Source organism: Scaptodrosophila lebanonensis, unplaced genomic scaffold (genome assembly GCF_003285725.1).
Source record: "Scaptodrosophila lebanonensis strain 11010-0011.00,11010-0021.00 unplaced genomic scaffold, SlebRS2 tig00001415-arrow-pilon, whole genome shotgun sequence".
In the NCBI taxonomy this organism is placed as follows: Eukaryota; Metazoa; Arthropoda; class Insecta; order Diptera; family Drosophilidae; genus Scaptodrosophila; species Scaptodrosophila lebanonensis.
In genome coordinates, this window is record NW_022060742.1 from 12,814,814 (window position 1) to 12,836,440 (window position 21,627).

The 21,627-nt window shown below is 37.0% G+C and overlaps 4 protein-coding genes across 6 annotated transcripts; 1 reads left to right on the forward strand and 3 right to left on the reverse strand.

The window, feature by feature from the left end:
• Positions 1-664: 664 nt before the first annotated feature.
• Positions 665-1,706, reverse strand: LOC115632836 (chymotrypsin-like). Its single transcript, XM_030530092.1, has 3 exons — positions 1,480-1,706; positions 1,157-1,416; positions 665-1,095 (listed from the first exon to the last, which is right to left on the reverse strand). Exons 1-3 carry the CDS (start codon positions 1,704-1,706, stop codon positions 758-760), a joined length of 825 nt encoding a protein of 274 aa, XP_030385952.1. The 3' UTR covers positions 665-757.
• A 1,176-nt stretch (positions 1,707-2,882) lies between these two features.
• On the reverse strand, positions 2,883-6,839 carry LOC115632203. Its single transcript, XM_030529252.1, has 3 exons — positions 6,714-6,839; positions 6,136-6,475; positions 2,883-6,056 (listed from the first exon to the last, which is right to left on the reverse strand). The coding sequence occupies exons 1-3, from the start codon at positions 6,819-6,821 to the stop codon at positions 3,061-3,063; spliced, it is 3,444 nt and encodes a 1,147-aa protein (XP_030385112.1). The 5' UTR covers positions 6,822-6,839; the 3' UTR covers positions 2,883-3,060.
• An 825-nt stretch (positions 6,840-7,664) lies between these two features.
• On the forward strand, positions 7,665-10,764 carry LOC115632238 (ADP-ribosylation factor GTPase-activating protein 2). 2 transcript variants are annotated; one of them, XM_030529299.1, is made up of 7 exons: positions 7,667-8,031; positions 8,145-8,468; positions 8,639-8,776; positions 8,904-9,059; positions 9,125-9,414; positions 9,473-10,023; positions 10,354-10,764. In XM_030529299.1, the coding sequence occupies exons 1-7, from the start codon at positions 7,951-7,953 to the stop codon at positions 10,509-10,511; spliced, it is 1,698 nt and encodes a 565-aa protein (XP_030385159.1). In that variant the 5' UTR covers positions 7,667-7,950; the 3' UTR covers positions 10,512-10,764. The 2 variants fall into 2 exon arrangements, with proteins under 2 accessions (XP_030385160.1, XP_030385159.1); XM_030529300.1 differs by lacking the exon at positions 8,639-8,776 and having other exon boundaries at positions 7,665-8,031.
• Positions 10,765-12,237: 1,473 nt separating this feature from the next.
• LOC115632962 (translation initiation factor IF-2) lies at positions 12,238-14,539 on the reverse strand. 2 transcript variants are annotated; one of them, XM_030530263.1, is made up of 4 exons: positions 14,461-14,539; positions 13,195-13,368; positions 13,105-13,117; positions 12,238-13,074 (listed from the first exon to the last, which is right to left on the reverse strand). In XM_030530263.1, exons 1-4 carry the CDS (start codon positions 14,537-14,539, stop codon positions 12,261-12,263), a joined length of 1,080 nt encoding a protein of 359 aa, XP_030386123.1. In that variant the 3' UTR covers positions 12,238-12,260. The 2 variants fall into 2 exon arrangements, with proteins under 2 accessions (XP_030386123.1, XP_030386122.1); XM_030530262.1 differs by having other exon boundaries at positions 13,105-13,132.
• Positions 14,540-21,627: the final 7,088 nt, after the last annotated feature.

The following is a 21,627-nucleotide window of genomic DNA, read 5'->3' on the forward strand; positions in this document are numbered from 1 at the left end:
TACTAATAGAATATATCGTGGGTAAAATACACGACTTAGGCATTTGTCATATAGTTGGCTTGTGTAAGAAGCTGACCTAAATTAATACTTTAGCAATTATTTTGGTAGTCCTTTGTGGACTTAATAAAAACACTTAATCTTTTATTGATTATTATTTATATATAATAGCCACAGATGCGACTAAGCTTCATTAGACTCAAAGATGATACTGACGCGAGATGAAGTGCTAGTAACAATATTTCGAGTATAATGAGGTACACACACCTATCATAAGAGGAGAATTCCGATGCTTTAAGCCCTGCTCTAGGGGTTTACTTGACTAATTTCGTTATCAAAGCAACAACATACTTATAGTAACTACTACTTACTTGTATGTATATCCTCACATCAATAAAATAAAAGGATTGTTCAACTTCCAAAAGTCAGGTGAGATGTAACTATAAGATAGAACTGTATTTAATTTTACAAAAAGACACAATTGATTAAAAAAGTATTTTACTTCAATCTTTGAAATATCTTAAAAAATCCTCTACTCTGATCACAGATTTAAGCATGAAATGATTGCCTTAGAAGTTATTCTAGTTTTGTAGGTGAAAGGGCCACTAAAGAGCTATTTGTGTTGGAAATAAGTTCTTATAAAATATGTACATACACTAAGCCAGTAAATTTTTGAAGTTTCAAAGTGGCCCATTATAATTGATCAGTCAGATCAACCAAAGCAAAGTACGGAAATTGTTATAAAACTATACATTTTCTATCAGCGTTTAAAATTAGTATCGTTTTCGTATTTCGCTATCCAGCCCAAATAAGAAGAGATTCGAGTGTATATGCCAGGGCTGTAGCGATCGCACCCTCTCACACCGTGCGATGTGATTCCAACCAATGTTCTAGATCCATCCAGTAATATTAGTGGTCCTCCGGAATCACCATTGCATGGACTGCCATTTGTGGGCCTATGACATATAAATGCTTCTGTGAATGGTTTGGCGGGCACCATTTCCTGAACTAACTTCTTGCAAACTTCGTTCGATATTATGGTAACGTTTAGATGATGAAGTTGTTTTGTGCCCACATGGAGTTTTGGATTGTAATCATCTGTAAGAGAACCTATCTATGTAGCTTGTTGCAGGTAGTTGTTTTTTGCAAATACACATACGTATAATGGAACCCCAACCAGAAACTACAGCTGTTTGGTTGACATAGTCCAGTTCCTCCATTGGCAAAGAAGCTGGTTGTATAAATTCGCTAAACTTGATATCATATCTCATTTTGATTAATGCGATGTCGTTCAAAAGAGTGTGCCCATCGAATTCTTCGTGAATTATAACCCTTGATCGGCCCAATAGGAAGCATTGCTGCCCCTTCTCGTATTCATTATCCAAATTAGTTTTGCCCAAGAATATAAGCAAATATTTGCTATAAGTACAGAATAAAGTCAGAGATAAAGACAACATATATTACCTACAGGCTATTTCTTACAATTTATCGGACACGCAATGGGCAGCAGTTAGTATGATACGCTTTGATATAATGCTTCCACCACAGGGATGTACCCATCCCGTTTTTGTAATATATTTCAAATAATACACTTGATGTGGAAATTGCATAAACTGGGCAGCTTCTCCATTAATGAGACGATCGAGGTCTTTTCTGGCTGAAATTGTAGAGCCAAGAATTAAAATCAACATGAATATGGACAGCGCCATTACAATTTGGTAACTGTTCCAAGATTTCAGTGCTTTTTATACAAAACCTTCTAAGGTGTACCAAATACACGTCATCGTAAGTAAAAAACAACTGGAGCTTCTACACATGCAAAATTGTTTCATTCATTTGATTAATCATTCGTTCATTATTTAATCATTCGCAGTTTCTACAATCCAAACCAAATACGATGCAACACGAATATACTCGTTTGTATAATGTGGGTGTTACGTTTACACATACCCCATTCCTCACATGAGGTGTTATATTAATCTAAGTGTTGTATCTTCTTTACTTACTACAGATCCAACGGAATTTATGCAGTCAAAAATCATGATAAATGTAACATTTGATTGGCTTTTCCTGCTGATTTTTCTGTTTACACTTCTCATGTGACAAAATTCGAATTTTTGTAAAGCATCTATAATAGTTTTGTTTCCCCATACATATATTGCTATTTCATTATTATTATAAAAATCCCTTTATGCCTATGGAAATTTCGGAATCATCCCATCCGCTTATAATAGCCCCGTTTTATTCATAGATCAATTTGACAGAAGGTAAGGGTTCGTTTCCGTTGCCTTACCAAGATATAATTTGAGGTAAGTACTAAGATATACTTGTATATTAGGTCCTTACATCTTCAAGTCTCTTCCCTCTCTCTTTATATTTAAAAATTTTTTATCTTACATTTAAATACTTCCAAATTTGTTTTATAATGTCTACGATATATTATTTTTTAAATCTCTTCTAGGTCTTTTGAGATCATCACGTTGATGCCAGGTTTACGACCATTGCTAAATCAATTCAATAGCTAATCAGCAGACTACAATTCACTTTAGGGAAACAGAGAAATGCAGCACGACTTGCTGTTATTATCAACTTAAATGGATATTAAGTCTGTTTTGTGATTTTTCTCATTATTAAAAAACAATATTTGGTGCACTTAAATGCTTAATACTGTTACTTTAAAATCGAGTACTTGAAGGACTTCTTTCCTTGTAAAGTAATTTAGAAACTTAGATATTAGGTATTTCTCACATCTTTCAATGGGTTATTTAAATCTATTGATTTCACAACCTTAGTATTTAATTAATAAAATAATAAAAATCGACTTATATTAAAAATAAAAAACAAACAATATTTATTTTTTTTTTATTCGGAAAGGTTGTAAAACATTCAAATTGATTTCAAGAAAAAAAAAAAGTCTTCGCGACAATTATTCAGCTGTTTCCACATCAAACATGTAAGAGGATTTAATTTTATGTCCACTGCTAACACATACTTTAAAATACATATCCTTCATGAAGGAATGTTACATTATGCACTGTTAAAAACACTCGAGTTCAAATGGTTTTAGGGAAAGTAGCAATAGCCATATTGAACCCCACTATACTGTCCAGGATTAAATCCCCAAATTGAAGGGTGTAGTTGATTTTGTGGATTAGGAAAATAAACGTCTGTTTGATTGGGTAACGGTGTAATATATTCGTTCTGTTTAAGTAAGCGAAGTCGTAGATCCTGATCTTTTAAAGACGTACGAGGTCCTAGACGATGCCGCAAGTTTAATGGGTCATTTAACATTTGTTGTGGCTTATAATCCAACGTTGATTGATAACTTATGTATGTAAGATGATGGGATGTACTGTAGGATGTTTGGGTGTATTGAGCTGCATGAATCGGTTGCGATACTCCATATCCTTGCAGTGCAGGATTCATGCTCTCATTATAGGCATATTCTCCAGGCTCAATGTTCTGATCACCCAACTGAAGATTTCCTTTTGAACTGTTCGGTTGTATTTCTTTATTTTTTTCTGTACTTTCAGTTTTTGGCACAATTTCATTACTTGATGAATTTGAAGTTGACCTTGATTGATAATTTTGAGATAATTGCTTCGTTACGCACCCTTTCGGGGAGATACTTCTGCTTTGACGGCGGCATAAATTCATTTCGGTCCGGTTGTCCGTCAAATACTTAATACTTTGTCGGTAACTGTAAGGACTATGTTCTCTTGATTTGAGTTGTCTATGATAATCTCTTCTGTTTGGTGAAACATTCCGATTATTATATATCCTACCACTTTCCCGTGATCTTGAACGGTATCTGTACTGCCTCGGTCGCGAAATACTTCTTCGACTAAGGGAATCGGAAGAACTTCTTCTTCTTCTGTAACGCTCCCGCGATTGTTGATTTCTTCTGCTTAAATCAATACTGTTAATTAATATGTAACCGTTTTCTTCAAAACTAGAAATAGAACGACTTTTAGATCTGGAATGTTCCTGATATCGTTGATTTCTTTTAACTACAGATCTTGTTGACACGTTGCCATTTTCAGTTTTTCCACCATGTTTTTCAAAACTACTTCGGCTGCGATGTCTGTACCGTGTTCTTTCTAAGATCCTTTTTTTCCGTGAATTCGAACGACTTCTTGATCTGGAATGGTCATGGTACCGTTGATTTCTTCTAACTGCAGATCTTCTGGTTGAAATGCTGCCGTTTTCAGTTTCTCCACCATGTTTTTCAAAACTACTTCGGCTGCGATGTCTGTACTGTCTTCTTTCTAAAATCCTTCTTTTAAGTGAATTTGATCGATCTCTTGATCTGGAATGGTCATGGTGCCGGTGATTTCTTCTAACTGATATTCTCCTGCATGGTGAGACGTTGCCAATTTTGGTAATATTATCGCTCTCTTCTGAGCTAGAACGGCCCCGAAAACTGCATGGTCTTCTTCTCGAAATACTTTTTCTGTTAAGTGAATTGGAACAACTTCTGGACCTAGAGTGGTATTTTAATGGCCGACATCTTCTCAATGAAGTACTTCTACTCCGACGGGTGCGAGCACTTCCTCTTGAGCGAGCCCGATGTTCCTGTTTGTGTCTAGGCGAGACGAGCCTTCCATCATACTTGTACAGTCTGCTATGTACCCTTGAATTGGAGCGGCCACGGTGATAACCATTTCTCTTAGGAGTAGAACTTTTCCTCTGTCTTATTTCATCATTGTATGGTGAGATGCTTCTTCTTAAAAGTGTGCTACGATCATCGCTTGAAATCGAACAAATACTGTTTTTACGGTTCCCTATTGGTGGGGTGCCCTTTCGATAACAAGTGCGTCCTTTATCCATGGACTGTAGACTTGTAACCGGTGAAATAGTGCTTTCCTTATTAAGGGAGTTGCTAAGGTTCGTTTCCACTGCACTCATGTCCTCTTCGATCTCAATACATACAATCGGGGATTTCGTTAAGTTGGTTTTTGGTTCCGAGCTAGCCGTACCCAATGTTACCTTATCTTTTTCCTCTTTATGCATAATAAACGTTTCTGTAGCTAAAAATTCCAGTTCGTTCGGCTCTTCCTCCGTTTCTTCCTCCTGAACCTCAGTTGAAACACTTTCATCCACTGATGCTGAGATTTCTATTTTGGTTTCACGATTTGGTCGACGTGTAAATATGATTTCTTCTTTATTTGTTTCCTTAACTGAAACTGAGAATGCCGGTGATTGAATTTCATTTTGGAGAGCATCCTCTTGCTGGATAAACTTTTCCAAGTCCTCAAATGCTTCCCATATATCCGCACTAAATATGTTATCAATATCATCGGGTGGTTCACTTTTGATATCATCGATTTTAATTTGAATTAAAGGGTCCTCATGCTGCTCATTTTCAATTTCGTTCTCTGGATTTGTGTTTGAATTGCTTGGGATAATCTCAAGTTGTACAGGTTTTGGTTCTGGCCTCGATTCAACTGCATCTACTTCATTTGCAGGTTTTGGTTCTGGCCTCGATTCAACTCCATCTACTTCATTTGCAGGTTTTCCTATCGTAGTTTTCAAATTTGAAGGCATATGACGATTTGTGTGTAGTTTAATGCCCAAATCATGGCACATGTAATTGGCAAACATAAACCCCCATCGGGTTACGTATGACTTGGCACAATATTTAGATAGATTGCGTTTTGCATGATATTTGCAACCTATATTTGACTGATGCTCGTAAGTGTCCACCTTCATCAGTGCATTAGTAATATATATATCTTTTGGCGCCGGCAAACCACCAGCCTCACATGTGGCTTCTTTCATTATGAAAAATAGATATTCTAGCGAATAAACTTTCAGCTTACTTCGCAAGCCACTACTGATAAAATTCAAAACGCTAGTAACAATGGGTATGTCCTTCGCCATCGTAAACACGGGTGGCATCTCATCCTCATTTTTCAAATTGCCACACACAAACTCTACAAGATCGTTGTATATTTTTTCGAGCTTGACTTCGCCCAAGGCTTTTGGAGGCACAGGTAGTCTATGTGTAAGATTGGCATGTTGTTGTGTCTGAAATTTAGCCCCATAGAGATTGGCACCTGAAATTGGAAAAAGAAAATATCCATATGTATATTAGTCACTGATCTGTGATGCGCATTTAATAAACACTTTACGTGCCTGGATTGACGAGGGTGTGGTAGATACGCTGCACTCCTTCCCTTAATGAAAACTGGGAGACAGCTATTTCTGCCGGCGTATAGACATCCCAATTTCTTGCCTTCGTAAAATAATTTACCATCACAAAAAAGTATGAGCGCGACTCGATTTCAGAGCGTTTAACACTGGATCTAACAATCTGTTCGATGTGCCGCTGCATCTTTCTATGCTTAAATGCGTTAAATCGCGGTTCCTTTATTATTTCGGCATCCGCACATGCGTGTTGACACAAATCCTCTGAACCTTGTTGCGCAGATTGCGTCGTTTTATGGTAGCCTTTCTGTTCTTTGGAATCAATTATCTGAAAAGAAGTTTCAATTTGCGTCATATAATAACCCAAGATAAGTATCATTTCCAACTGATAATAAAAGCGTAAACAAATAAGATAATACACTTCTAAACACACTATATATGTATGTACATTTGTGTATGCATAGAGGCACATACATATGTATGTATGTATGTATATACAAGCATGCAAGGAAGTTTTAGATACATAAAAATTTATTATAGTTTTACTTCAAAAGAAAAACACTTACCACCCAATTCTTGCCGGCTTTCTTTATGCACTCATGTTTTTGGCGGCCACGACGTTCATTGGTATGCAACATGAATCCATTATTGTGGAACTTTATTGCTGAATCCATTTTCACATCTTCCGCCTTACTTTAATGATGTCTGTGGCGCAGCAAGCGTGTGGAGATATCTGTGGTTTAAGTAATTGCTAGAGATGAGCAATGTCTGTCTGTTACCTTCTACAACTATTGCCGTCACTAAATATTCAAGTAAATTGTGGTATTACTGACAGTTTTTGCGAAAGGTTTTTTCAAACAATTTATGCTGCAGTGTGACCCCTCATCTATCAGATTAAGCTATTTGTAAAAATATGTCTAATACCATAATACCATTCCATAAACTGACGTACTCGCTATTATTGTTCATCAGTAATTCGATAATAGGTTTTAGTTTCTAGTATTTGACGGTGGCGTTCTAAGAAAATTAAATGATTATAACAATGATTATTATAACAACGATTTCATTAACCTCTATGTTGGGCTACAGGGCTATAACGAAATTAAGTTTTCAATGGTGTTTATTTATACATCAAATGTGACCATGTGCCACATTAATTATGTAAAAATGGATTTCTTAAAACTTTTATTTCGGCAAATAATTTATTCGAATTTTTCAAAACGGCAGATGTTCGATAAGCGTCACGACATTGCTGCTCATCACTACTTCGCTCAATTCAGAATTATCGCTTAGCAGCTGATTCGCTTTCTGGCAACTCTGCAACTCAGGGAAACAAACATGTAATGTAATAATTATAAATACATCTTCACTATACCTATTTCGGAAATGAAAATAACAAAAAAGCAATGTATTACTGAACAATATGCTGACATAAATGTGCATATGTTTTTTGTTTTAAACAAAGGCGCGCAAACACACAGGTGCACAGGGTGGCAACGCGCTTGAATTCCAGACTAAACGTGGAAGGCAGACTGGAAAACACACGTCAAAATTAAATTTCGTCGAGATTTGCATGCAGTAGCATTGGCAAATACAAATGTTTAATGCATAAAACTGTATTTAAACAACAGAAATAACCAGGTCTACTTAAACGTATGTATGTATGTAGTATAGGACGATAGCACGGACAACTAACTGCCAACAAAGGACTGCGCCAGCAATCAAGTGTAACTACGGAATCAACATTTTCCCGATAATAAACCAATAATTAGCATAGTTCAAGTGCAACTAAAGGAAGACATTATGTCCAATGCCACAACAGGACCCACAAAGCAAGAAATCGAGGCCGTATTCAGTCGCTTAAGAGCGCAGCCAGCAAACAAGGTGAGTTTGTGTATGCATACATGTGTGTGTGTGTGTGTGTATTTGATTGTGTGGCACAATTGTCAATGGGAAGTAGACGTAACTAACAATTCTGTGCTTCGTCTGCTCCATAGTCCTGCTTTGATTGTGGGGCCAAAGCGCCCACCTGGTCTTCCGTCACGTATGGCATTTTCATATGCATTGATTGCTCAGCAGTTCATCGAAACTTGGGCGTGCATCTCACCTTCGTGAGGTCAACTAACTTGGATACGAACTGGACGTGGTTGCAGTTGCGTCAGATGCAGATGGGCGGCAATGCCGTTGCAGCGCAATTCTTTCGTTCCCACAACTGCACCAGCAACGACGCCCAAGTCAAGTACAATTCCAGGGCTGCTCAACTATATCGCGACAAGCTGGCGGGGCAGGCCCAACAGGCAATGAATATCCATGGTACTAAGGTAAGTGGCTGTATAAAGCTGCAATTGTTTGCCGTTTGTTACTGCTTGCTCTGCCATATGTTAAATACATTTCGTACTAACTTGCAAAACTTTGTTGCCCACGCCTTGCGCTTTTTGTTTACGTTTTATTCTATTTAATGCACGCCACCCACACGTCCACACAACCGTAGCTGCATCTGGAACAAGTGGCTGATAAGCTCGAGGGCAACGACGCCAAAACAGAGGAGGATTTCTTCGCCCAATGCGACAATGACAATGGTCAGTTGGACTTCAATGCGGAGAACAATAACATTAGCTTGGCTTCCAAGGTAAAATAGTTACACAGAAGACATTTGTGTATGCTTCTGCGTTGAGTTTGAGAGTTTCTTAGAGTTGATTTGTAACCCATTCAATTATTACTGCTTTTGCATAACTAATCGTTTCATTTATTTATAGCTGGAGTTGAGCAATAAGCCAGCGACATCGACAACGAGTGCAATAGATGCCCAAATAAGTGGTGCGCCAAGTGTGGATCTCTTAAATGCCATTGTGTCTCCTGCTCCTGTGCCTTCTTCCATTGGCGTGCGAAAAATACAGCCCAAAAAAGGAGGAGTAAGTGTTAATTAGCTTGATTTTAATTTTAATCACTACTATATAGAGATATGGTTGTCCTCCAGCTGGGTGCACGCAAAGTTGGCGGCCTGGGCGCCACAAAGGTGAAGGCGAATTTCGCAGACATTGAGGCTCGCGCCAATGCAGCTAATGAAATGAAAACAGCTACTGTGCCAGCAACACCCAGCGAGAAGACACTCACTGCCGAAGAGGAATTGGAAACAGTGGCCAGCATGCGTCTGGCTTATCAGGATTTGTCGCTGCAGAAGACACGTGAGGAGAATAAACTGAAATCTATTGATCCGGCCAAGGCCAAGCAAATGGAACGCCTAGGCATGGGCTTCAACTTGAGAGGGTATTTGCAGAGTATATAATGTAGCTTCAAAATTCTAACTTACATTTCATGGCTACAGCTCCGACGTTTCGCATTCCGCCTTGAGTGATATGGAAACCATTCAGCAAACCGCTGCACCTAAGACTACCACTCAAAACAAACTTTCCTCTCTAGAGAACGATAATTTCTTCAATGATTTCACACTGAATGTGTACAGCAGCAGTGGCGGTAGCGGCGACAAGAGCTCAAGTAGTACCAGCAAATTGGACAAATTTGAACTGGATGCCTTGGGATATGAGACCATTGAACCTATTGGTGGGACGCATAGCAACATAACATCTATGTTTGCCGCCAGCAATGATTACGATAAACCTAAGACGGCGACCAAGACAAACAGCAGCAACAGCGCGTCCAACAAGAGTAAAGGCACCAGCTCTAATAATGACCCTGTTATGGCACAACAAAAGTTTGGCAACTCCAAAGGTTTCGGCTCGGATCAATACTTTGCGAATGAACAATCATCTGCTGATATCAGTGCAAATCTAAATAGATTCCAAGGCTCGCGTGCCATATCTTCATCGGACTATTTCGGTGATGGCAGTTCGAGCGGCATGAGCAATCGTTCGCGTGGTGAGTTAAAGTTACCGAGAGAAGGAAGCCTCGTAGGAAAGTTAAACAAATAATTAGTAGAATCAGATGCTTTCCATTGTTAAATCTAATGCTCTACTCAAATATTAAACCATCTCAATGGATATGTAGGTAATGAGACATGAATCAAAATTTCCTATTAACTTGTACGTCGTTTACATATTTAAAATGTTAAACAGATATATGCTAAACATTGTTTGTTGCGTTAAATTAGGAGGAGCAAGCGTAGTCGATAAAATATTATACTTAAAAAATTTTTTTTACTGTTTGATCGAGTCTGTCACTGCTAATAAAAGACATTTTTCCTTTCAGGAGGTGGTGGTGGTTATTCTACCTCGGTCAATTTTAATGCACCTGATCTGGACGATGTAAAGGAGAGTGTACGCCAGGGTGTTCACAAGGTGGCCGGTCGATTAAGCAACTTGGCTAATGATGTCATGTCCTCGCTGCAGGACAAATATGGTTACTGATAGTAGAGTCGATGAGGATATTTTAATTTTTTATATATACATATACCTATTAGTCAAAAAAAAAAATTTAGCTCTTATGCAAAAAGTTATAAACAATTCCATGCAAAAAACATCTATATTAGCATAACGTTAGACAGTTAATTGTTAATAGGCATGAAAGTGGAACATTTAAGGCCGCAATTGCGAGCTATCCCAAAATTGCTGTACAATACGCGTAGTGTCTTTTAAAATATACACAAGATCCATTTACGAATTACATAGATATATACACCAACATATAAACAAAGCGAGCACTATATACAGGGTGCGCCATCTTTTATGTCGGTATGCAAACATTGAATATCCTTGAAAATAAACAACCAATTTTCAAGTATGAGATATTTTTATTTAATTTAGTTCTGTGCAATTTCTTGAACTGAGGTTTTCAACACTGGTCTACTCAAGTCAATCGGTTCACTAATTACAAAGTTATTCAATATCTACATACCGACATAAAAGATGGCGCACCCTGTATATATATATATGTATACATATAGATATGTATTCTTATTATATCAAATAAGCAGTTTGGCGCTTGAAGTCAACTGAAGTGGTCGGTCGAGTCAACGAGGCACCCCATCGCATGCTCCTTTTTGTTGCTAATTAATTTCTGACCTGTGTTGTATGTAATTTTCAAAAAATACGAGTACTATTTGGTTTTGCATACTTTACGATATTAATTTGATCCTTTAAGCTCTTGGGGGGGCAAATTTTATTTAAGTTTCAAATACATCCTGAATAAAAACAAACCGATGTTCAATAAATAATAAAACTAAGGCGAAACGCAAAATACCGATTTTATTTCTTACTTTCTTCAGCACCACACTTTTAATCTTTTTAGGTACATAGTTGAACAAATTTTGGAGAATTTGGTAAGCTTAAGTAAAGTTTGACGTTTAAATGTGTAAATAAAGAACACGAATAAACAGCTCGACAAAGCCATTTACATTTGTTTAACTGTCCACTATTTATAAACAATACAATTTTAATTTAAAATATGTATAAAATATGGAATATATTCTTCTATAAAAACTCACATTTCGAATTTTAGTTTTAATTTAAAATACATATATGGAATACACGTATATTCTCCTATAAATATTCACACTTAGAATTTTAAAATAAGATGTGTTTGTAACTCAACTTTCTTTCACTTTGCAATCACGACATAAGACTGTTTGCAATCAATCCCATCTGTCGGTCTGTCCGTTCGCCCATCCGTTTGTATGAACGTAAAGTTCTATGATAGCGATAGAGTCACCAAACTTGGTGTACAATTTCTCAATTGACATTTCAAATTTTGGATTCCGTAAATATGTAAAAAAAAATTTGTCAGTTTTGTTTTTGTTTTTAAGGTGATGGATTAGAGGCTTTATGGATCAGCATTATCCTCTGCTAAGACTGCTAAGAAGTTTAAGAATTTGGTTTTTTTACAAATGTGTAGTTTTAAAAAGTAATTGTGTTTTATTTAAAGGCGCATAAAAAATTTACAATTTGTCTAATAAAATTACATATCTTTTTTTTTTAATTACAGAAAAAGTGCAATTAGAAATCTTGGGGCACCTGGAGGGTAATTCGACATCGAAAAAATGGCAATGGTTATTGCCTGAGCAAGATTTGGTGGTAAAATCTTAAGTAGAGTAGGAGTTGTTGTTATTATTGGTATGTGTGTGGTGCAGTGGTGTGGATGAGCATTAGTCATGTGACCGCTTAGTGGCGGAACTTGCTAGGGTTGGGGCGAATTCGGGCACGTACAGATTCGGGAGAGCCATAGGCGATGGCATGACTGGTGGCCGCGCCGCCCTCACCAGTGCTGAAAGAGTTGGCGATGGCAATGGCACCACCGGCGGTGCCGCCGAAGTCGATGGGGAAGAAGGTGCCGACAGGCAGGGGAGCTGGCTTCTTGGTTGGCCGGCCACCTGCGGCGGCTGCTTTGACGGGCTTTCTGGCCACTGGACGACGAGCATTGGGCACACGAGCGGGATTCTTGGCAGGCACCACTGGCTTAACGGGTACGGCAAGGACCTCTTCATCCTCCTCGACATCATCGGACACGGCATTTTCGGTCTCCTCATCCTCAGCAATGCTCAGCTCTGGCTCCTCATCCTCCTCGGGTGACTGATCCAGCTCTACATAGACCTTCTTCTTGGCGGGCAAATAACGATTGGCGGGCACAACAGCGGCAACAGGTGCAATGGGGGCCGGGGCAGGCAGTTCAGCTTCAGCAGAAGACACAGGCACTTGTTCAATGGCAGGTGCTGGCACGACTTCCTCTTCGGCAACTGGAACGGCAGGTACTTCGGCAGCGGGTGGTGCGGGCTGTTCGGCAGCAAAGTTGAAGTCGCGGGGCACCTTAGCGGCATCGTCACTGACTACGACAGCAGCTTCGGTCTCTCCACTACTGCTGGCATCCTCGACAGCCACTTGGACAACAGGCGCCTCGTCGGGATAGGCCTCGGCCAGGGAGCTGGCTCCATGGGCACCGGCAGCACTCAAAATGTCCTCGGCCTGTTGGCTCTCGGCGCTGGCATCGTCGGCAATGGTAGCAGCGGACGCCGCATCGGATTCTTCGTGATTGCAATCTTTGGTCAGAGAGATTTGATTAGAGTTGGCTCTCGAGCCAGCCTCTACAATTATGGCTTACCCTTCAAATATGTTCCAGTGGCCACAGTCTCGCCAGCGACGAGTGCGCTAGCCGCCTGAGTCGAGCGGGCATGGGTGCGTCCAGGCTGAACATATTGCATGTACATGATCCGTTGCTGTGGGGCCGATCCATACCACTCAGCGGCAGCTGCGGGCTGCTGGTAGTAGACCATTCCTGGAATCAGGTATTGCCGATCTTCAGTAAGATTCACAGAGCGATTGCGATGTTAAGAAATGGCATGAGATTAATGGCAAGTGTAAAATGATGAGATCAGGCTAAATATGAGTCAATGATCGTTCAGATGCATGGCTATTGAAACAAATGCCCCCAATTGTTAAGAAAATGGAGATCAGTAATGACTACAATTGTATCGTTATAAATAAAATCAATGGGGAAAACTGATGGGTTTCTATGGAAGAATGCATTTTCAAAGCTATATTTTAAATCGGCTATTTCGTGGAGGCTATTGGTTAGACATGCAATTATTTTGTTCCTAAACTTGTCTTAGAAAATATTGTTATTTTTAAGAATAAAATTTTGTTAAATATAAATATTAAAACAATGAGAAATGTATACGAAAAAATGATAATAAATAATAATAATTCTGTTGATGATTATGAAAAAGAGTTAATTCTAATATAATTGGGAATGTTGCGAGCTATAGATTAAAATTTGTTTTCAAACAAACCCAATGATTTAAAAATCGGCAAAATAAAAACAAAACTTAATTTTATCCGAAAATTTCATAAATCCTGCACTCTTTTAGGAATAATGAAGGAAATTTAACAGTTCTTTAAATAAATAAACGATTTTCCCAAAAATTAGGGAGGTTTTTGAAAAATGTATTCATTTTGAGAAATAACGGAATGTTTATTTGAATTTGGAATTTTAAATTTGAACTAATGATATCATTTTAGAAGTTTAAGTTTAAGAAAATGTAACAGCTCTTTAATTAAATACTTTTTTTTTTCAATATATTGGTGATGTTTTTTGAAAAATTTATTCATTTTAGAAATAAGGGAAGTTGAATTTGCAAACTTCTGATATTTTGGAGATTATATGACATTTCAATTAGTCTGAAGTTTTTGTTTAGAAACCTATACATATTTGGTTTCAATAGAGCTAGTTATAACTGAAGAATTTTTAACGGGTATTTCACTTCAGCCCTTTATGTTGCATGAAACTTTACAGCTTGGTTTTAGTAATACATTTTTATCAAGTTGTATTAATTTGATGTTAGTCCTTTTTTCACTTTGTAAGACTCACTTTTTCTGGCCGGCAAGGCATGGCTACAGGCCACAAGACCCACGATCACAAACAATGCCAACGTTGCACTGACTTTCATGGTGCTGTATATAGTATTTTATAAGGTGTTTCGTTTAAAAATTTGCAAAGTTGATTTCTATAATTTTATTAATACGCGCACTGATCACGGCAGGAGCTAAACTTAACACTTAAGTTTCCACCAAAGAAGTGATGGCTTAACAACGCAACGCGTTAGATTTATATACGAAAACAAATTGGCAAAAACGTACAAAACGTACATAATGAGAATCAGTCGACTGGTCGGTCATACATATATCGGATATACCCGCCAGAGTTTCGGATGCTTAATATTCAGCGGGTGTTGTCCAGTCTGCCTGCTGCCGTTGATCGTTCGAACCAATCGCACGAACGTGCGACCCGTGTTGCCATCGTCGCTACATCCACAGCAACATCTACAATAGCGTCTACTGAATTTGTATTATCAGGTTGTAAATGGGTATACTCGTAGATGTTTCAGACTGTATAATGTGCTCATCGATTATGTTCAGAATTGCACGTTTCAGCTGTCAATTGTGGGCGGATTGAGGTGCCAGTTGGGTGTCATTTTATGGGCAATCCGAGCAGCTCAATATGGAATTCTACATATGTATTCTTTTCGAATCAAATGATAACAAATTAGAGCCTAATTGCTACATAAATAAGTTAAGCTTTAATCAGGTCCCCAAATCAAGTAACACAGCTAATTGATTTCATTTCAATCTGATAAACTATAGAAACTACATATATAAAAGCATAAAAGCACATATATAAAGCATCTGTAAATATTTTTAAAATATTTTTCATTAAGTAATTATTTAATTATTATAACAAAATTATATTTATTATTTCATCCATCAGAATATAATATCATCTGGCATAGCTAGCCGGACTGGCATTTAAATTTTCCCCCACCGGGTTGGAGATTTACCTCTTTACCTCTTTCTCTTTCTCTGTCTTTGTATCTCTCTTTCCCTCTTATTTTTTCTTTTTCCTCTTCCTCTTTCTACACCTTACTTTTTCTAATTAGTTCTTAAGTAGAATTAATTCTTCTCTTCTACTTGCTATTTGTTTAGTTTGTTAGGTCTATAATGTCTCTGACCACATTTGGCTGTGAATCGGGGCATAGCTGGCCAACTGGCAAATAAAATTCCCCCAACGTGTCGGAGGCATTAATAGACGTCATTGTATAGCTCTCCCTTAGGCTTTCTTATCTTTTAAGTTTAACTTATAATGTAATACTATAAATATTTTTATTTTACTTTCTAATATTACCAATTATTTATTGACAGTAAATTTGTTGATTTTTATAAATAAATAAATAAATTAATGCGATTCAGATTTGTACTAGAATCGAAATTTTTCTTTGCTGCGTCGACTGTGCACCAAACTTCTATCTTAACCACACGGAGAGTGAGTTTTTTTGAAAAGCATATATAGTTGATATAGGAACGATCGGTGGAGAAATCATTCTTAGAACTACAAACTATTCTGTTTATTTTGGCATCTTAACCAGGTGTTTATAGCGCTCCAACAATATCTGAACTTTCATCATAATCTGCAAGGATCTGCCAACTGTATTATAATGTTGCCATAGGATCAATCGGCGCAATAATCATTCATCATACTACAAAATTTCTTTTGAGAATAATTTAGTGCACAGTCGGCACTGTTTAGTCTTTAACATTCTACTGGTTCGTCAATAATGTTTTGGAGGTTTTAACAAATCATATTGTATGAGCTGTAGATTTTCATGAAATTAAAATATATTACATATTTCAAGGGGCAATTAAGTTATTAAGTACACAATTAAAAGCGTTAATTGCTTATACAAGTACGAAACTTTCTCCACTTCCTGAGCGTCTATTCGTATGTGTGCAGGCTGTGAATAAAAATCGACACCCTCACATAAATTCAATTCACTGCACGAGACTTGAAATAAAATAAAATCACACATACATATATATAAGCACGGGTAGAAGAAATCGCATAAAAAATTGACGCATGTTAACTATTAAAATAAAAATGGCAATTTAATTTTAAGGTCATTCGGAGGCAGGTGGACGACAAGTTGGAAAACCAAAAACGAGGTTTATGGGTGCGTGTGCGGCTTATCGTGGATGATAAAAGTGAGCCGCCTAGAAACTTACAATTATATTTAACCAAACACAGAGACAACAGAGGAAAGACATGCAATGCATAAACAAATTGACTAGAAGAGGAAGCCCGGGGGCCAACAATTCAGTAAACTCTGCAGCTGTTGAATAGGAAATATATTTTAATTATGTGATTCATTAAGATTTTTGTTATTTATAAATAAGTTTAGCAATAAAAGGCGCCCAAGCATCAGCGACGAACTTCTAGGCTTGACTCATTCTCGCATTGACGTCATTCGCAGCCCCTCCGAGTGGCGCCCAATTGTGGGTGACAACAGCTGTGTGCAAGCCTCTTAAAACTCAATTATACTTATGTACTATAATATACATAGTAATGCCATTTCTTTAACGTCGGCCTGCCCACGAGCTGTGCATCATTAATTGTGCTGTGCACGAGCTTCTTTGCAGTTTGCGCCTTTTGCGCCTTTTGCGGCTCACTATACATTTGCAGACGCATTAATCATACGCAGCGTTGTGCATGGCCGACATTTTTTTTACTCCTCATGTTAAAATGCTTTTTGATTAATTCCTTTTTTGTTGCATTGCGTTAATTTTGAATTATGGCGAGCGACTTTTGATGTGTCATTGAGGAGCAATATACAAAAAATGTTGATTGCATATCACATCAGACAGCATTCTGCATTTTAAGTTGCATTTAATACGATGTGGTTTCCGAATAACAGTCAGTCCGAAATACAGTCATTGACAGACATGTGGGAAGTTCCAAAATAATTTAAGGCTCTGCGGCTGTGCGAAGAGTCGAGTTCTTCATTGAAAAAAAAATAAAGACAAACAGATTGTCTTTCGGTCAACATAGCCTTTTATTTGAAAATTGGATTATAGAACGTTCAATTCACTTTAAAGTTAGAGCTACAACCTAAATTTTAACTAAGTACAGATCCATAGTTAATGAAATAAATTAAAAGTGCAACGTTTGTTTTATAAGCAATGGTGAATGGAAATACTATATAGTGAAATATTGATAGTTTTGACACTTAAAAGTTCCTGCAACACATTAATGCGGACATCCCTAAGACAAGTCTACATACCAAGTTAAGTGTTCCTATCTTTTTCGGCTTTCAAGTTATCGGTGTTCATACAGTCGAACAAATAAAGAGACGAACGAACGGACATGGACACGCCTTCACTTAGCGTTTTGACTTTCTAGTATACGCTTGCACTCTTCGAGTGGAGGGTATATAAATGACGTCACATACAAATTACGAAAATTTCCCAATTTACAAAAACTCATTTCGCATGCATGTAATGAATTTTTGGCCATTGGCAATTATTCATAAATTTGCCCGCCATCAACGACACGTCGTTGCGGTATTCTCTGCATGTCCAACCATAATTCGGGATTAGAAAGCCTTAGTGTCGTGCATGTCTAATGAAAGAACTTTTGGCGGATGGAAATACATACACATACGATTATAAAGGTGTGCACCATAGCTTAACTTTGCATTAAATTTTGGCAGGTATCTATACCTATACTAAAGGTACATACATACAATGCCACAACAAACATATAATACTTGTACATGTGTTTCACATTCAAAACGCTTAATGAATTAAAAAAGTACCGGCATTCGTTCAACAGGCTGCAGCAATTATTTACCCTAAAAATATTGAGACCTTAATCTCTATGACAAGCAACATATAAGGCAGTGAAAGACTACGCCAAAACTGTAAACTCCTTTCCCATGTCTCTTAAAAACATAGACCTAAAAAATCGAAATACCAAACATAATCAATTGCGCGTTTAATAACAAATAATTTTATGTTCAAGTATTTCAAAATAGCTTAAAGATAAGCTAAGAAACTAAGTTTTCCATGTTATTTAAGAAAGTAATAAAAGCCAGGGTGAGATTTTATGAACAATGCACTTTTAAAAAAATGAATTAAAAATTCCCAACTTTGGCAGCCACTCCCTAAAATTGTTCACATTTACATTATCTAACTAAAAGGTTAGCAAATAATTTTTTATTTATCGAACATAACACAAACAAATTTAATTATCAGCGTTTATATGCAAATGGCTAAAACGTTTTCGGTGGCAAAAAACAAAAACATGTGCACAGCATTATAATGATCCAGTTAAGAAAAATTCTATGCGCCACGCAATAGTTTTGGTCCAGAAAAAATGAACAAACTTCGCAGCGTAATAAAAAAATTCAAAAAGTTTTCATCGGTCGAGCCGCTCTGTAAATACCCTGCACTCAACATAATAAAATGCAATGGAGCTGTGGAGATATCGTATGGAAGGAAAACAGTCTTATCTTAGTACTAATGCCATTTTGTTAAGCAATACTTGTAATAAAGAAATCAAGGCGAACATGCATTTTGTGAAAACCGTTAAATTAAGCCATAATGGATTTTTAACAAATTTAATCGCATGATATATGAAATAAAATTGTAGTTCATTGTAATCCCCGTATTTGTTACTATTTACTGCATTTATATTTATAATAATGACAGCAACAATATGTAATTATATTGCATCCAATATATTTACTAGCAATTTATAGTTTATCGATCTGCTGATTGTACTGATTGTAGACCTCATTTGAATGTATGGTTTCCTCTATGTGTAACAACCTTCTATTCCACAAACCACATACCCACATAGATATCTGAGTTAAAGTAAAGGGTATAGAGAAAAAACCCCTGCAATAGAATTTAATATCCTGTTTAACACCTGTTGTTTTTTGTTTTATGTAAATTTTGTTTTTGGGGCTGCTACACTTTCAAGACGGTCGGCAATTTGCTTTTTTACGTTTCATTTAATTTCCGAAATTTGGAACACCCAAGACCATAAAAATAAATATCTATGTTGGTACAAACTACTTAGGTATATGGACTCAGCGCACGACAAAAGGCCAAATGGACAAAACAAATTGTGTTAGATTGTTGCTGAAAAAAACTACACAAAATAAAATCGTAGATTGTACGACATTATTGGCAGTACGCGCCTCGCATTTGAATTAACAATTTGCGGTGCTTAAAAAGCCATTTGGAGCAATTTTCGAAAATGTTGCACCCGTGGCAAAAACGCGACGTTCTAGTGAATAAATTCTAATTTGTTCTTTGTTTCACATAAACAAATCGCAAATAATATTAGAACGCTATTTGGCTTATAAATTATTTTAATTTTTGGTTGCTATTCGGATTCGGGAGGTACTCTTAATAATCATTATATGCACAGAGCATTTAATTTAGTTTGAGTTGAGATGGTTGTAGCGATGGTTCCCATTTAATCCTCTTGGTTTTATTGGTCCACTTTTAACCAACTGGGATTACTAAGGTTTATTATTATGTTAGTGATATGATTTGGAAGGTGTTGTCCGAAAGCAATCAACCTAAGGTGTCTCGAAGTTTTTGCACAAACCGATTCAGTCCTTGTCTGGAGGGATGTGTGCAGTTAATCAACGGAAATTAAAATTAACTCAATTTTAACTGCTGTAAAGGACGCTGTAGTAACGACAGGAATGAATTATATTGTCAATTACTTATAAATAATGAAAATAAAACAATATATAAAAGCATTTTAAACTGCCACTTATCGAGACACAATAGCTGGTGCAGTTAGTGGCATGGGTTTCTAAATATATTTAATATATTTAATTTATAATATATACTACTGTGTGCTAAAATTATTATTAAAAAATGATTGCTTTTCAAGTTATTAAATTTATTATATTTTCAAAATAATAAAATATCATTGAATCTTTTACCTATCATATTTTTTCTCTTTTGAACGTGATTTCTTAACTTTCGCGACTTTCTTAGTTATTTACGTATATGTAAGAATTATAGTATTTTAATTTTTTTTTAAGTTTCTTATAATCTCCTCAAAAATTTATTAACTGAATTTAAACTGTCGTTTTAAAAAGTTTTAAGAAAAATTACTATACTTTTTAAATATCGAAGATTTTTGATTTAATTAAAAAAAAAAAAACAAGAGAGAACGCTACAGTCGAGCAAGCCCGACAGTGTAATACCCTGTACCCAGGTAAACTTCCGTCACTGAGTTATATGCGCCCATAGCAGCAGCAAAAAGAGGAAGAAGAAGAGCGAACTTGTTGCTGCAGTTTGTGGGGGTTGTACTGGCGAGAATTTGTTTCGCTAATAACTTTTCTTAGAATTGACCGAATTGAATAAAATTTTGAACAACAGTAGACAATTATATATGAATTATGTGTGCAAAGTTTGGTTTAGGTAGCATTTGAAATGTGGACGCTATTGACGAAATTCTGTAGCGGGGGAAGGGGGGGGAAATTAAAAAAAATAAAATAAACTCGTCCTTACTCGGACCCAGGAGAATCTGGATGCCAACTTTGGTTATTCTAGCTTTTATAGTTCTGAGATCCTCGCGTTCATCCAGACGGACAGACGGACGGACAGACGGACAGACGGACGGACAGACGGACGGACATGTCTAGATCGATTTCTCTCGTCATGCTGATCAAGAATATATATACTTTATGGGGTCGGAGATGCTTCCTTCTGTATGTTACATACTTTGCACAAACCTAATATACCCTTTTTACCCTACGGGTACAGGGTATAACAAGAGAGAACGCTACAGTCGAGCAAGCCCGACAGTGTAATACCCTGTACCCAGGTAAACTTCCGTCACTGAGTTATATGCGCCCATAGCAGCAGCAAAAAGAGGAAGAAGAAGAGCGAACTTGTTGCTGCAGTTTGGGGGGGTTGTACTGGCGAGAATTTGTTTTGCTAATAACTTTTCTTAGAATTGACCGAATTGAATAAAATTTCATACAACAGTAGACAATTATATATTAATTATGTGTGCAAAATTTGGTTTAGGTGGCATTTGAAATGTGGACGCTATTGACGAAATTCTGTAGCGGGGGAAGGGGGGGAAAATTAAAAAAAAAAACATAAACTCGTCCTTACTCGGACCTAGGAGAATCTGGATGCCAACTTTGGTTATTCTAGCTTTTATAGTTTC

Bases quoted from the DNA above. Each gene is read 5' to 3' on its own strand.
- LOC115632203 (XM_030529252.1), bottom strand. From the start codon at position 6,821: ATGGATTCAGCAATAAAGTTCCACAATAATGGATTCATGTTGCATACC. The intron at 6,476-6,713 runs GTAAGTGTTTTT...ACTTCTTTTCAG, and splicing joins AAGCCGGCAAGAATTGGGTG to ATAATTGATTCCAAAGAACA. The intron at 6,057-6,135 runs GCACGTAAAGTG...TTCCAATTTCAG, and splicing joins CCACACCCTCGTCAATCCAG to GTGCCAATCTCTATGGGGCT.
- LOC115632836 (XM_030530092.1), bottom strand. From the start codon at position 1,706: ATGGCGCTGTCCATATTCATGTTGATTTTAATTCTTGGCTCTACAATT. The intron at 1,417-1,479 runs GTAAGAAATAGC...CTGTACTTATAG, and splicing joins CATTGCGTGTCCGATAAATT to CAAATATTTGCTTATATTCT. The intron at 1,096-1,156 runs GTATGTGTATTT...GTTCTCTTACAG, and splicing joins TGGTTGGGGTTCCATTATAC to ATGATTACAATCCAAAACTC.
- LOC115632238 (XM_030529299.1), top strand. From the start codon at position 7,951: ATGTCCAATGCCACAACAGGACCCACAAAGCAAGAAATCGAGGCCGTA. The intron at 8,777-8,903 runs GTAAAATAGTTA...ATTTATTTATAG, and splicing joins ACATTAGCTTGGCTTCCAAG to CTGGAGTTGAGCAATAAGCC. The intron at 9,415-9,472 runs GTATTTGCAGAG...TCATGGCTACAG, and splicing joins ATGGGCTTCAACTTGAGAGG to CTCCGACGTTTCGCATTCCG.
- LOC115632962 (XM_030530262.1), bottom strand. From the start codon at position 14,539: ATGAAAGTCAGTGCAACGTTGGCATTGTTTGTGATCGTGGGTCTTGTG. The intron at 13,369-14,460 runs GTGAGTCTTACA...ACCTGATTCCAG, and splicing joins TGCCTTGCCGGCCAGAAAAA to GAATGGTCTACTACCAGCAG. The intron at 13,133-13,194 runs GTAAGCCATAAT...CTCTGACCAAAG, and splicing joins CACTGGAACATATTTGAAGG to ATTGCAATCACGAAGAATCC.